Consider the following 15,872-nt stretch of genomic DNA (forward strand, 5'->3'; position numbering starts at 1 on the left):
ACCTAGAGGCAGGACAGGAATAAAGACACAGACGTAGAGAATGGACTTGGGGACACGAGGGGGGGGAGGGTAAGCTGGGAAGAAGTGAGAAAGTGGCATGGACTTATATATACTACCAAATGTAAAATAGATAGCTAGTGGGAAGCAGCCGCGTAGCATAGGGAGATTAGCTCAGTGCTTTGTGACCACTTAGAGGGGCGGGATAGGGAGGTTGGGAGGGAGATGCAAGAGGGAGGAGATATGGGGATATATGTATATGTATAGCTGATTCACTTTGTTATAAAGCAGAAACTAACACACCACTGTAAAGCAATTATACTCCAATAAAGATGTTAAGAAAAAAAAAAGGGATTTAGCTGTATTACTATAAAACTTCATTTACACAAACAGACTGCAGGCTGGATTTAGCACACAGAGTGCAGTTCCCAACTCCTGCACTAGAATATAAGCTACATAAAGCCTTTGTTTTGTCCCATTATGTATAAAAAGGATCTAGAACAGTGCCTGGTAAATAGCAGGCACTCAATAAACATTCATATAATACTCTCTGAATAGAAAAAGGAATCCACAGTTCTATTATATATCTATTCCATTTAATGTGTATTTCTAGAAAAGAGGGAGGTCATTACAGAAGTACTCAACTTAAGGGTAACTTGTATCTAAAATTTGATCTGCAAATCAAGATTAAACTATGAAGTATGGTTAGTAAAGTCTCTAAAAGAATAATGTACCCATCATCTAACTCAACTACTGTTTTAAAGGACCGTAACAGTGAACCTTTGTATAAGTAAGAAAAAAAAAAAAAAAAAAAGGAGAGAGAGTTCCTTGTTCAAAATAGAGCCTTTAGGAAAATGTTTTTCTCATTATAATTTCAGTAACAGGAAGGCATCTCTCCTCACTTGTCCCAGAGGCTGAGAATCCCATTAAGAGGAACTTTCATGGCAGAGCCTTATGGTTATCATAAACAATCATAGGGACTACAGTGGCAGAGCGCCAAAAGATCAGGAATAAACATTCAAATAAGCAATTAAAGAAATAAGGATTTGCTAGACCAGGTAGGATGACAATAATTTCTTCCTTATTTATGGAATTATATTTACTTCACCTTTGATCACTCAGCCAAAGGGTCTCTTTCTCAAATAAGATATGGAAATTACAAAGATCCTAACCAGTAGGGTTATTTCTTATATTAAAAAAAATAATACTTACAGACTTTCTGATATCTTTTGAAGAGAGATCAATCAATTTCTTGTTCATAGACCATTCTTCATCAGTTTCCATTATGGCTTTCTAAGAAATAGCCATTTGTCAATTAAAAAATAATACACAAGTAAATACAAAGAGTTTAAAAGTAAAGTAATATGGTGAATTAATTATAGGGTATAATATACATGTTAGGTTATTATTTTGAATGAATTAAGCCTTTAATTTCTGTTATTTAAAATTGGAATTTCTTGATTTCATACAAGTCTTATCTTTAGCCAAAATAATACTATTTTACTCATTCTTAACTCTTGTACTAACTTTAGCTCACCTTTACATGACAAAAACAATCCTTAGTAAGACCAAGCAATTTAATATTGAATGTAATTTGTGAACATAAAGTTCACAAATTCCTTACTCCATTCATAGACATCTACTCAAATAAATTCATTTTGTTTTATTGTTCTTCTTCCGTATATACGAACAGTAATTTATGTGGCTTTCTGGCAACCAAATACTCGAACTATTTCTGGCCATAGAAAAAAGGAGTAAGAATGCATGGGAAAAAATACATAGACATGGAATTATAAGACTTTCTAAGCTAATCAATATGACCAGTATTTATGGTAAAGAAATATTTAATAGAAAGAAAAGCCATGGTGATAATTATAAAATAATCTCATTTTTATATATCATTATTAATGAAGCAAATTTTAAAGGTGAAATTAACATTCAAATAAGCATAGTTTAAATACATCAGGTATACTGCTGCTCCCTATTTAAAAGACATGGATTGCTTGTGTTGACATTATAATGTAGCACATTCAATATAAAATTGAAGCTAAATCAAATAAGTACATCTTTAATGATCATATAAAAGATACAATATAAAAGAGGAAAGTGGCATACCATTCGGCTAAGAGATGACATTTCTGTCACCCACCATGAGCAACAGTAGCTGCTCTATGTTGTGCCCTATGTACTTCAATACCTATAGTCACAATCTCCTAGGGCTCACTGAGGAAGTACAAGAGAAAAAAAAAAACTGAAGAAAAGCATAATAATCTCTTTCTCAATTGATTCTGTTTAATGCAGGACTGACATGGGTTTGGGAATTATCTGGCTTGTTTTCCTATACTTTAATAGCATGACTTCAAAGCAAATAATCAGATTGTTTTAAAAAATTTCTATAGGAAAAGTTGATTTTCACCACCTCATCAACCTTAACAGGTTTAATAATCCTTTCTTAAAATAATTGTTTTTATTGGGATTTACAGTCCATATTAATTAAAATTTACCGTCCTATATTGTCTAAATGTTGCATTTGCAAGTTTCTATACCACCTCACAAAACATTATCTTCTTCTTTAATTGTACTCGTTACTATTTCATATATGGTTCTACATTTACAAATTTATATTAGTCTATAAATTACACTGCACTCAGGTCAGTATCAAACAAACGCTATTTAGTTAAACCTGCTTGAATATTATAATGACACAATTGCTTAAGAACTCTAATCATTTATTACAATGTCCAAAGATGTATGTCAAGGTTAGATTTTAGTTTCTTTTTACAAAGAGAATGATGAGGTATTAAATACTAAAACTTGCAGCAATAACTTGTCTCTGCAATTGTTATTATTTTTTTTTTTTTAGCAATTGTAATTTGTACTGTTTGCATGTAACTATCTTTGGCTCTAAGGAATTTAAATTGTAAGTTTTCTAGAGTTATGACTACAATTTTGACTTGAAAGTACTTCAAGGTAGAACCTGATTTTTCATTTGAGAAATGAGAAATTAAAATAGAAATTATAAATTACCATTTGAAAGTATATTCATACTTACAAATAAGCATGCTTTTTAAAGGTCAAAGTCCCAAATTTCTTCTACAGAAATTTATATAGCAGAATTTTTTGTGCTTTACTTCATTTCTTTATATGATATAAAATTTGATAAGTACATAGGAGAAAAAATATCAGAATAAAGATAACTATTCATAAAACCATAATATAGCAAAAAATAAGTATGTCTGTAAAGACTATCCATAAATACCTTAAAATAGATGGGAGCCATATCACCCACTTCCTTTGGGAGAGGAATGCATTCATAAACCATATGATACTGTTTCTTCATGCTCATATTTGTTTCTAAAAAGATACAGTCCAATCCTTTATCTTCAAACATCTTTACCAATGATTTTCTAAACATCTGAAGAGAGGAAAATGGCTAGGTAAATAACGCACTGAGAGGAGATTCAAAATATAAGAACAATAAAAAGTATAATAAATTCTTTTAAAATAAAAATAAATAGTAAACAATGTTTGAACTCTACAATGTTACCTTATAGTTACTTTACTTGCTAAATCTACCACATAATTTCACATAGTTAAGCAACATTTTTTTTTAACTGAAACGCACTCTGCTCAGTATTATGTATATATTGGAAACAGTGCCAGTTAACTAAAATAAGAAAAGGAAGAGATAAAAATCAAACTTAGGTGGTAAAATATATAGAACTGACAGTAAAATCATAGGAAAACATCCAAAAACCAAAATAGGTACTCTGAGCAGGTAGGCATCCTTAAATTCAGTAACAGAAATGCAGAATTCACTTCCAATTGTTTTTCTATTCTCAAAGTAACTTCATTTGCTGGTTCCCTTCATATGTCTTCTGATCCTTCACTTGCAAATTTTCACTCAGCATAATTCCCTAGAGATTCAACCAGGCTGTTGTTGAGACCCTGCCTAGTTACTACCATGTGTAGACAGAAGTTCAGGTTTTCCATTCAAGCCTCTGTTGACACCCAAAAAGAAGAAAGGCTACAAATTACTGCTGGGCAGGGGCTGGGAGTTCTGGGTTCTGACCAGGTCTCCTCTGATCACTTATTATTGATCACTCATCACTATTCTATTTTCCACTCATTTTATAAAATAAGAGCAAGTAGGAAAAAAAATCGAATAATTATAATTTGAGGTAAACTAAAAAGGTACCTAGTAAGCAACAGATACAGGATTCACTCTACATTTCTAACCACAGCTATATATATAAGTTCAGCATTTTTTAAAATAAAGAAATAGTAAACAATGTTTAAATTCTACAATGTTACCTTACAGTTACTTTACTTTCTAAATCTACCACATAATTTCACATAGTTAAGCAACATATTTTTTTTTAACTGAAACTCACTCTGCTCAACATTATGTATATATTGGAAACAGTTCCAGTAAACTAAAATAAGAAAAGGAAGAGATAAAATCACATTTAGGTGGTAAAATTTAGGTTTAACTGTTGGATGACTGTTCTAGAGTCTATCTGGACAATAGCGAAGAAGACAGACTTAAGATGTCATGGATTATAAATGAAAACTCAAAAGTACAAAATTAGTAGTGATGCAAGAATAGTTCAATATTATAAAATATATAAACATCATACTTATAGCCTCAAGGAGGACACATACACACTTTTAAGTACTTCATATATATATATATATATAAAATACTTTCATTTAAAAATATGAGTTTAATGGTATAATTTGAGGTTATCAACTCCATTAAAGCAGGATTTCTGCAAGTTCAATACAACAAATACAGTATACATTGTTAAATAATATGCATTCTTTAAAATTTATATGAAAACTAAACAATGAAGGAAGTGTTTTAGTTCATTATCATAAGATACCAAAACTATTTTATGCTTCACAGAGATGTAGAGATCTCATGTTACGGGGGCAAAATAAAATTCCCGTACTACCAGTAGAAAACACTTCATCCTTCAGGTAATCACTATTTTCCATGTTTCTAAACTATGATTACTCACCTAATTGCAATTCCTCATTTAGTTAACACATCTGGACTTATATTCCTTACAATATATTTAAGTAATCTATACTAGAGTGTTATAATTCTTACACATTACAGATCACATTACAAAAAACTCAGATAAACACGAGTAAAGGAATTTAAAATAAATATTAAAGTATTTTCATTAAGGATACCAAAGCTATTTAGGGCTGATGATATAATATTAATACTATAATTTATTCAAATTTTCTAAATAGAACATGTCTAAAGATAAGATTATCCAAAGATAAATGTAATGCGACAGTACAGAACATATACATTTAATTCTACACCCTTCATGAAATGACCCCTCAAAAATGACATTAAGATAATTTTCAAAACAGCATAAAGCTATTAGAACAAAGAAAATGAGAGAAAATACGCTAAAAATCAGATCACCCCATAATATCTGACTTAAACACTAGAAAGCTGGTTCATATTTGGGTGATATAGGAGGAGGGGGTTTAGCAGGGATGGTAAAGAAGAAACCCAAGCTACACTGCAGAATCCTCAAAACGCTCAGGAATTGGCAGCACCAAGGAATTATGGAACTAGAGGTGAAGATGTAATGAAAAACAGATGGCACAGACCAAAGTCTTTTGAAAAAAATAACTAACACACCAGATCCCCTCCTCCACACCAGCAGAACACTATAGGATAACCTTCTGGAGAAGGCAAACAATAAAGTTGCTGGGCTAGGAAAACCAGACACAGTTGAGAGTATACAGTCTGCAAACAGGGGCATCATAAAAAATGTTACTTAGTGTTCTTAAATGTTTGACATTCTGCCACACCAGCCTTCTTTCCCAACTCAGCTCCCAGAACACTGAAAAGCAGACATAGATGCTCTAGGCAAGAGACTGAAAGAGTCTTTTCTGGAGAGTCTGACTAGCCCCAAGAAAAAGACCTAATTGTACTAACACTGGAAGTTTTCCACTGAAATGGCCCCACAGTGAAGCTCACTGTAGATAAGCATCAACGACCCCACCACCATACCGCTAATTTGAGATATTTAAAAAATGGACCTACAGTGTCTGACTATAACATATGTTCAAGCTCATTTGTCAAACTGATTAAGAATAAACTTAAAGGGGAACAAGTTTCACTATATATTTAATAAAACTAAAAATTCAGATATTATCATTAGAAATCTGTGATTATTCCCACATGCTCTGCTGAATATCTTTGTATATTCTATTAAATACAAGGTCTAAAATTAAATTTAAAAGAGGATGGTGATAAAAATCACTTGAAGAAAGTGGCCCCTGAATTTGCAAACATAATTTTTTGCTAAGTCAAGTCATTTTTAACATATATTCTCTAAAAGAGGTGAATGACCATAAGGGTATTAACCAGGGCATAATTAATTTGAGTTTTTGTATATATTTGAAAGTAAAAACAAAAATCGAAAAAAGTACATTTCTTTAAATAAGCTAGAATTCAGATATTTTTTTCATTCACTATCGTAGATTAATTTACACCTAACAACTTCTTTCTTTTATCACAAAAGAGAGCTATAATGCCATTATTTACATAAAACAATTTGGCTTTTCCTCCCTCACTCAATTTTCTATAATGCATCTGGCTTACAAAATCTGCTAAACCATAATGTAACCTATATTAGTATATACCACACCTTTGGGCAGAATTAATGAGTGATTTTATCTCCGCATTTCTCACAACACCTGCATTATCTTACACTTATGCACTCAGTATCTATTGAACTGAATAAATTTCTTCTTTTCCCAACTCAGTGTTTTTCATCAAGTAACTTAATTTCTTACAGAAACATATAACATACAGACTAGATTCCTGTATAACTTAAAATCTTTTTGGCACTTTATTTTTGCTCTAAGTTAAATCAGTTTTGCATGTATACATTTTTAAAAAGCATTCCAGAAAAGTCCCCAAATAATTCTGAAAACCAAATCTGCAACACTTTCCACTTTAAATTATTTACTGAACTGGCATCCACTATTAGAAAAAGAAAATTTTTTTTCACATCAAATACACTTATCCACACTCTTACCCTTGTTGGGCCATAGATGCATTAAAACAGTCTGCCCTTTAACTTTCACAGAATAAACTAAAAGATTTCAGGGAGTTAAGACGGAATTTCATGAAATACAGTCAAAATATTGCCTCTCTTGGTATCTTTATCAGCATGATACAAAGACTAGTATTAGTCTCTTTAGAAGTCTTAAAATTTTCGTGTTTTCTAACTAGGGGTTCCTATAACCCCTATTCACTTGTCAGTCATTAGAAAAACAGGACCTCCCTCCCTTCCGTTTGTCCTCTCTCTCTCTCTTTCTCCCTTCCTTCCTTCCTCCCTCCCTCCCTTCCTTCTGTCCTCTCTCTCTCTCTCTTTTTCTCCCTTCCTTCCTTCCTCCCTCCCTCTCTTTCTCTCTCTCTCTCTCTTCTGGTCATTATAAGGTCTTGCAATTCAGCAGCAATTTCACCCACGTTGTGCCTTTCAACTTCTTGAAGAATCAGACACAGACACACACACACACACACACACACACACAATCCCTGAATCCAAAAGGCTATAAGGGAAAAGTATGGAAATTAAGGCTGGTAACAAAATCATGACAAAAACATAGCAGCAGAAAAGGTCAATGTCATTATAGGAAAATATGACAATTGCTAAATGTAAACCACTAAATTCCAAAAATTATTTTTTATTATCTGAAAACATCTTTCCTTTGGGCTGTAATTTATTAGCTTACTGTGGTAAGAATGATTATTTCATGTTCCATGAAAGCAAATATTAGAAATCTTACATTGATATCTTTTAAAGTAAAAATAATTATTACTTGATCATAGTTTATTTAGTAGACAAAAGCTTTCAGTTGTATACCTGGAACTAATATATTATATGACAATTATACCTCAATAAAAATTTTTTATTTAAAGCTTTCAATAAAGTAAAAAGGTAGTGAGTGGTGAAAACATCATGACCCACAGATATACACAACTATGGAAATGTATACTTGTTTAAATTCAGAAAATAAAATCACTGAATGAAGGCATAAAACTTGTTAGAATTTATCACAATAGTATGTAAAAACTGCTCTTGATCATTACAATGATCATGAGCATTATCATGCTGACCTGAATTTCCTCCCAGATGTCTTCATCCAATAAGGTAGCTGCTCTATAGTGCTGCAAAGGGACTATCAAGCAGTGCCCTTCAGTAAGAGATCGTAAGTTGGGTAAACATAAATAAACCTATGGGAAAAAAGATGCAAAGGTGAAATGTTATTGCTATTTATTCTCAGTTCTGAAAGATGAGCCCCTCGTAGGTTAACATGGCTAACAGTTAATAAAATAAACCTGCTCATAAGTAATATATTATAGTTTAATATTTTAAAGACATTCACTATTTAAAATTTTAAAATCCATGAAGATATCTTTCAATAACCAGAAACTTATTGCCTAAGTCTCAGTTTTGACTGCTATACCTCAAAGATTAAGCTTACCAAAGGGTAGAATGAATGACACTTTATCCTTCACCTGAGAAAGCTATATGCCTTCAAAGCCCTTGAAACAGCACAAATTTTGCAAGAATAAAAGAAATACATGACCTGGTAATGATACGGAAGTTAAACTGATGCCTATTAATCAGGTCTTCCTTCTCTCATTGGCTGAGAAAAGAGAAATAACCTCTGTATGGCTTTACAGCACTGGATAAGTTCTATTTATTTACATACATGTATTACCTACAAGCTGGTACTATTTTTTCATTTTACACAAACTGTCTAAAAACAAAAAAGGTCAATTAGTATATATGTAGAGAGGAAAAGGTGTTCATAAGAACCATAAATATTCTTCAACAAGGCTTGATCCTATTTTCTATAATTTTTTGCTAGGTTTTAGCTAGAAAAATTTTATGTAAGAGAATTAATTAATGAATTAATAAATTTATTTATTAATTGCTTTACAAAATTATGCAGATTTTTAAAACTTCGCTGTAAGAGGAAAAACTTGGAGTGTATGTGGATATGGCTATCTACTTAAATTTACAGTTAAATCCCAAAAATATTCACAATTAAAAACAATATCAGGAATAAGCACTGAAGAGGTGGCTAAGACGTTGGACTAGGAAGACCCTGAGCTCACCTCCTCCCACAGGCACAACAAAATTACAACTAATTACAGAGCAGCTACCTGTAAGAACAACCTGAAGACCAGCAGAAAAGATACTCCACAACTAAAGACATAAAGAAGGAACCACAATGAGACAGGCAACAGGGCTGGAGATGCACTTTAGTCAGGACCTACACCCCCAGGTCAGCAACCCACAAACCAGAGGAATATTACAATTATAGAGGTCCTCCACAAGGAGCAAGGAGTCTGAACCCCACACTGGGCTCCCAGGCAGGGGACTTACACCATAAAGATGAGCTCCCAGAATGTCTGGCTTTGAAGGCCTGCAAGGTTTGCATATGGGAGAGATCCCAAGGGCAATAGGAAATAGGGACTCCATTCTTAAAGGTTGTCTGCAAAATCTCACATGCTCTGAGTCCTAGCACAGAGGCACTAGTTTGAAAGGAGCCTGTTTCAGACCCACTTGCTGCTCTTGGAGAGCCTCCGAGACAGGCAGGAAGCAATTGGGACTCCCCCTGGGGACAGAAAAGCTGGCAGCAGCCATTTTTGGCAGCTCATTCTACCTCAATAACACCAGCACTGGCAAGCACCATTTCAGAATCCTCCCTCTAGCTTATTAGTGCCAAGGACCAGGCCTGTCCTCCAGCAAGCTGGCATCAGCCCTGAGCCCTGCTGGGCATGCAATGAACCACTTGAGAAGCCTACCCCACCTACCAGCAGATGGCAGCAGCCCCACATCCCACAGGCTGAAACAGACAACCAAGAGAAAAGCCTACCCCGGCACTCCAGCAGGCCTGCAAGTCGTGCCAAGAGGCACCACAGCCAACTAAGCTGGGGTTCAGCCCCACATACCAGCTCCCCAATGGAAGTTGACCCTACTGCAACAGAAGGGTACATGCAGCCCATATAGGGGGCACCCCTAGGAATAGGGCTCTGGTGACCAAAGGGGTGCATGCTGCCAGGCCCCACAGGATGTCTCTTATATAAGGCTACTTCTGAAGATGGGGAGAAGTAACTGACATACTTAACACCGACTAAAAAAACACAGAATTAGGTAAAATGAGGAGATGAAGGAAATGTTCCAAGTGAAGGAACAAGACATAACCTCAGGAAAAAAAGAAAAGAAAAGCAACTAAACAAAGATAAGCAATTGACCCAATAAAGAGTTCAAGATAATGATCATAAATATGTTAACTGAACTTGGGAGAAGAAGGGATGAACACTGACAATTTCAAAAAAGAGTTAGAAAGTACAAAGAAGAACCAAAGAGAACTAAAGAATACAAGAACTAAAAGAAAAATATATACTACAACGAATCAATAGTAGATTGATTCAGAAGAACTGATACAGAGGAACTGATCAGAGATCTGGAAGATCTGGAAGACAGAGTAGTGGAAATCACTCAAGCTGAACAACAACAACAAAAAAAGGGTTTTAAAAATGAGGATAGATTGAGAAAGACCTCTGAGACAACATCAAGCATACTAATATTCACATTATAGGGGTCCCAGAAGGAGCAGAGAAAGAAAAAGGGGTAGAAAATGTATTCAACGAAATTATGGCTGAAAACTTCCCTAACCTTAAGAAGGAAACAGATATAGGTATAGGAAGCATGGAGACTTCCAAACAAGATGAACCCAATGTGTCTACACCATGACACATTATAATTAAAATTGCAAAAATTAAAGATGAAGAGAGAATCTTAAGAGCAGCAAAAGAAAAGCAACTAGTTACATATAAGGTAACTCCCATAAGGCTATCAGCTGACTTTTCAGCAGAAATTGCAGGCCAGAAGGGAATGGCATGATATCTTTAAAGTGATGAAAAGAAAAAACCTACAACCAACAATACTCTACTTGGCGATGTCATCATTCAGGTTTGAAGGAGAGTTAAAGCATTTTAAAGATAAGCAAAAGCTGAAAGAGTTCAGCACTACTAAACTGGCTTTACAAGAAATGATAAAAAGACTTCTCTAAGGAGAAAAGAAAAGGCCATAACTAGAAGTAAGAAAATTATGAAAAGAAAAGTCTCACTGGGAAAGGCAAACATACATTAAAGGTAGTAGATCAACCACTTACAAAGCTAGTAGGAAGGTTAAGAGATAAAAGTAAAAAAATTATCCATATCTGCAATAAGTAGTTAAGGGATACACAAAACAGAAAGATGTAAAATATGACAACAAAAACATTAAATGTTGGGGGGAGGGCAGTAAAATGTAGTGTGGTTAGAATGAGTATAAACTTAACAGATCGTTAATTTAAAATAAAGATTATATATATATGTATATATATGTAAATATATATGTTGTTACATATGAACATCATGGTCACTAAAAAATCAAAAACCAGTAATAGATACACAAAAAAGAAAAAGAAATCCAAATGTAACACTAAAGACAGTCATCAAATCAGGAGGAAAGAGAGCAAAAGGAGAAGAAAGGAATGAAGAAGAACTATAAAAACAACAGGAAAACAATTAACAAAATAGCAACAAAGACACAGAGCAACTAATTTGGTAAAAAAAACAAGAATGATACATATGCTGCCTCCAAGAGATTCACTTCAGATCTAAAGACATACACACCGAAAGTGAGGAAACAAAAAATTGTATTTGATGCAACACAATACACCACATAAAAAAAACTGAAGAGTATAAATCATATGATCATCTCCATAAATGCAGAAAAGGCTTTAGACAAAATTCAAGACCCATTTAAAACAAAAACTCAACAAAGTGGGTATACAGAGAACATACACCAATATAATACAGCCATACATGAAAAACTCACAGCCAACATTATACTCAACAGTGAAAAGCTGAAAGCATTTCCTCTAAGATCAGGAATAAAAAGGATGCCCACTCTCACCATCTGTGTTTAGCCACAGCAAACAGAGAAGAAAAAGACCAAAAAAAGACTGCAAATTAAAAAGAAGTAAAACTGTCACTGTTTGCAGATGACATGATACTATACATATCAAATCCTAAAGATGCTACAAAAAACTACTATAACAAATAAATGAATTCAGTAAAGTTGCAGGATAAAAGATTAATATACAGAAATCTATTGTTTTTCTATACATTAATAATAAATTATCAGAAAAAGCAAGAAATCAAATTCCATATAAGATTGCATCAAAAAGAAGAAAATACCTAGAAATAAACTTAATTATGTGAAAGACCTATACCCTGAAAACTATAAGACACTAATGAAGGGAACTGATGATACAAAGAAATGGAGAGATATACTGTGTTCATGGATTGGAAGAAATAACATGGTTAAAATGTCCATATTACTCAAAGCAATCTACAAGTTTAATGCAACCCATATTAAAATAACCATGATATTTTTCACAGAATAAAAGACCCTGAATAGCTAAAGCAATCTTGAGAAAAAAAGAACAAAACTGTAGGTATCATGCTCCCTGAGTTCAGTTGATACTACAAAGCTACAGTAAAATCACAACAGTATGGTACTGGCACAAAAACAGATACAGAGATCAATGAAGTAGAATAGAAAGCCCAGGAATAAACCCATGAACCTATGGTCGATTAATCTATGGCAAAGGAGGCAAGAATATACAAAGAAAAAGACAGTCTCCTCAATAAGGGGTGCTGGGAAAACTGAAGAGCTACATGTAAAAGAATGAAATTAGAACAGTTTCTCACACCATATGCAAAAATTAACTCATAAAACTCCTAGAAGAACACTATAGGCAGAACACTGTGACAAAAATTATGGTGGTATGTTTTCGGATCAGTCTCCTAAGGTAAAAGAAACAAAGGCAAAAATAAACAAATGGAACCTAATTAAACTTAAAAGCTTTTGCACAGCAAAAGACACCATCCACAAAATGAAAAGACAACCTACTGAATGGGAGAAAATATTTGCAAATCATATGACCAATAAGGGGTTAACATCCAAAATATATAAACAGCTCATAAAATTCAATATCAAAAAAACAAATAACCCAATTGAAAAATGGGCAGAAAACCAGAATAGACATTTTTCCAAGGAAGATATACAGATGGCTAATAGGCACATGAAAAGTTGCTCAACATTTCTAATCATCAGAGAAATGCAAATCAAAGCCATAAAGATACCACCTCACATCTGTGAGAATGGCTATCATCAAAAAGTCTATAAATAACAAATGTTGACAAGGATGTGGAGAAAAGGAAACCCTGTACACTGCTGTTGGGAATGTAAATTGGAAGTCACTACAGAAGACAGTATGGAGGTTCCTCAAAAAACTAAATATAGAACTATCATACAATCCAGCAGTTCCCCTCCCAGGTATATATCCGAAGAAAATGAAAACAATAATTGAAAAGACACATCACCCCAATGTTCACAGCAGTTATTATTTACAATAGCCATGATATGGACGCAACCTAAGTGTCCATCAACAGATGAACAGATAAAGAAGATGTAATATATATATATATATATATATATACATACATACACACACACACACACACACAATGGAATGTTACTCAGCCATAGTAAAAGAATGAATTCTGCCAATTGTAACAATGTGGATGGATCTAAGAGGTATAATGCTTAGTGAAATAAGTCAGACAAAGAAATACAAATACTGTATGTTGTCACTTATATGTGGAATCTAAAAAAAATAAAATAAGCAAATGAATAAAATAAAACAAATACAGAGAACAAGCTAGTGGTTACCAGTGGAGAGAGGGGTGGGGGAGGGGAAAATAGGGATAGGGGTTTAAGAGATACAAACTTCTATGTATAAAATAAATAAGCAACAAGGCTATATTGTACAGCACAGGGACATATAGCCATTATTTTGTAATAATTTTAAAAGGAGTATAATCTATATAAATACTGAATTACTATGTTATAAACCTGAAACTAACATAATATTGTAAATCAACTATATTTCAATTAAAAAATAACAAATAAATAAAATAAAAAGAAAAGGAAGCCAACTCTTGCCACTTGTATTTAGCCACAGCAATCAGACAAGTAAAAGAAATAAAAGGAATCTAAACTGGAAAGGAAGAATTAAAACTCACTGTTTGCAGATGACATGATACTATATATAGAAAGTCCTCAAGATGCTACCAAAAATACTATTAGAACTAATAAATGAATTCAGTAAAGTTGCAGGATACAAAATTAATACACAGAAATGTGGCATTTTTATACACTAATAACAATCAGAAAGAAAAAATTAAGAAAACAGTCTCATTCACAGTTGCATCAAAAAGAACAAAATACCTATAAATAAATCTTACCAAGGAGGTAAACAAGTTGTACTCTGAAAAATATAAGACATCGATGAAAGAAAATGAAGATGACAAAAATAAATGGAAAGAAATTCTGTGTTCATAGTCTGGAAGAAGTAATATCGTTTAAAATGACCATACTACCCAAGGCAACCTGGAGATTCAATGCAATCCCTATCAAAATACCAATGGCATATATCACAGAACTAGAACAAATAATTCTAAAATTTGTATAAAAATACAAAAGACCCTGAACAGACAAAACAATCTTGAGAAAGAAGAACAAAGTTGGAGGTATCACACTTCCTGATTTCCAATTATACTACAAAGCTACAGTAATCAAAACAGAATGGTACTGGCATTAAAAACAGAGACATAGATCAATGAAACAGAATAGAGAGCCCAGAAATAAACCCATGCTTACATGTTCAATTAATCTACAACAAAAGAAGCAAGAATATACAAAAGGGAAAAGATAGCCTCTTCAATAAATGGTGCTGGGAAAACTGGACAGGTACATGCAAAAGAATCAATCTAGACTACTTTCTCACACCATATTAAAAAAAATTCAAAATGGTTTAAAGATTGAAATACAAGACCTGAAACCAGAAAACTTCTAGAGAAAACTATAGGTAGTACACTCTTTGAAATTGATCTTAGTAACATTTTTTTGCATATGTCTCCTTAAGTAAGGGAAACAGAAGCAAAAATAAATAAATGGGATTACGTCAAACTAAAAAGCTTTTACGTAGTGAAAGAAATCATCAACAAAATGAAAAGGCAGCCTACTGAATGGGAGAAAATACTTGCAAATGATAGATAAGGGGTTAATATCCAAAATATACAAAAGAAGTCATATAAGTCAAGACCAAAAAAACAACTGATTAAAAAATGGGCAGAGGACCAAACAGAAATTTTTCCAAAGAAGATATACAGATGGCCAACAGACACATGAAAAGATGCTCAATATCACTAACAATGAAGGAGGTGCAAATCAAAACCACAATGAGATGCCACCTCATACCTGTCAGAATGGCTATCATCAAAAAAACAAATAACAAGTATTGGTGAGGATGTGGACAAGAGGTGACCCTGCTACACTGTTGGTGGGAATATAAATTGGTGCAGGCACTATGGAACACAGTGTGGAACTTCCTCAAAATATTAAAAATAAAACTGCCATATGGGGCTTCCCTGGTGGCGCAGTGGTTGAGAATCTGCCTGCCAATGCAGGGGACACGGGTTCGAGCCCTGGTCCGGGAGGATCCCACATGCCGTGGAGCAACTAGGCCCGTGAGCCACAATTACTGAGCCTGCGCGTCTGGAGCCTGTGCTCCGCAACAAGAGAGGCCGCGATAGTGAGAGGCCCACGCACCGCGATGAAGAGTGGCCCCCACTTGCCGCAACTAGAGAAAGCCCTCGCACAGAAACGAAGACCCAACACAGCCGTAAATATAAATAC

At 33.8% G+C, this 15,872-nt stretch overlaps 1 protein-coding gene across 1 annotated transcript in view; it reads right to left on the reverse strand.

Moving 5' to 3' along the window:
• Positions 1–15,872, reverse strand: part of CWF19L2 (CWF19 like cell cycle control factor 2) — a 195,855-nt gene that overhangs the window by 24,847 nt on the left and 155,136 nt on the right. Inside the window, exons 14-16 of the mRNA XM_036861742.1 lie at positions 8,159–8,275; positions 3,257–3,412; positions 1,210–1,290 (exon numbers count right to left, since the gene is read on the reverse strand). Of these exons, the coding sequence (XP_036717637.1) occupies positions 1,210–1,290; positions 3,257–3,412; positions 8,159–8,275 (354 nt within the window). The remainder of the gene's footprint in view (positions 1–1,209; positions 1,291–3,256; positions 3,413–8,158; positions 8,276–15,872) is intronic.

The sequence above is a fragment of the Balaenoptera musculus genome, chromosome 8 (assembly GCF_009873245.2).
Source record: "Balaenoptera musculus isolate JJ_BM4_2016_0621 chromosome 8, mBalMus1.pri.v3, whole genome shotgun sequence".
Classification (NCBI taxonomy): Eukaryota; Metazoa; Chordata; class Mammalia; order Artiodactyla; family Balaenopteridae; genus Balaenoptera; species Balaenoptera musculus.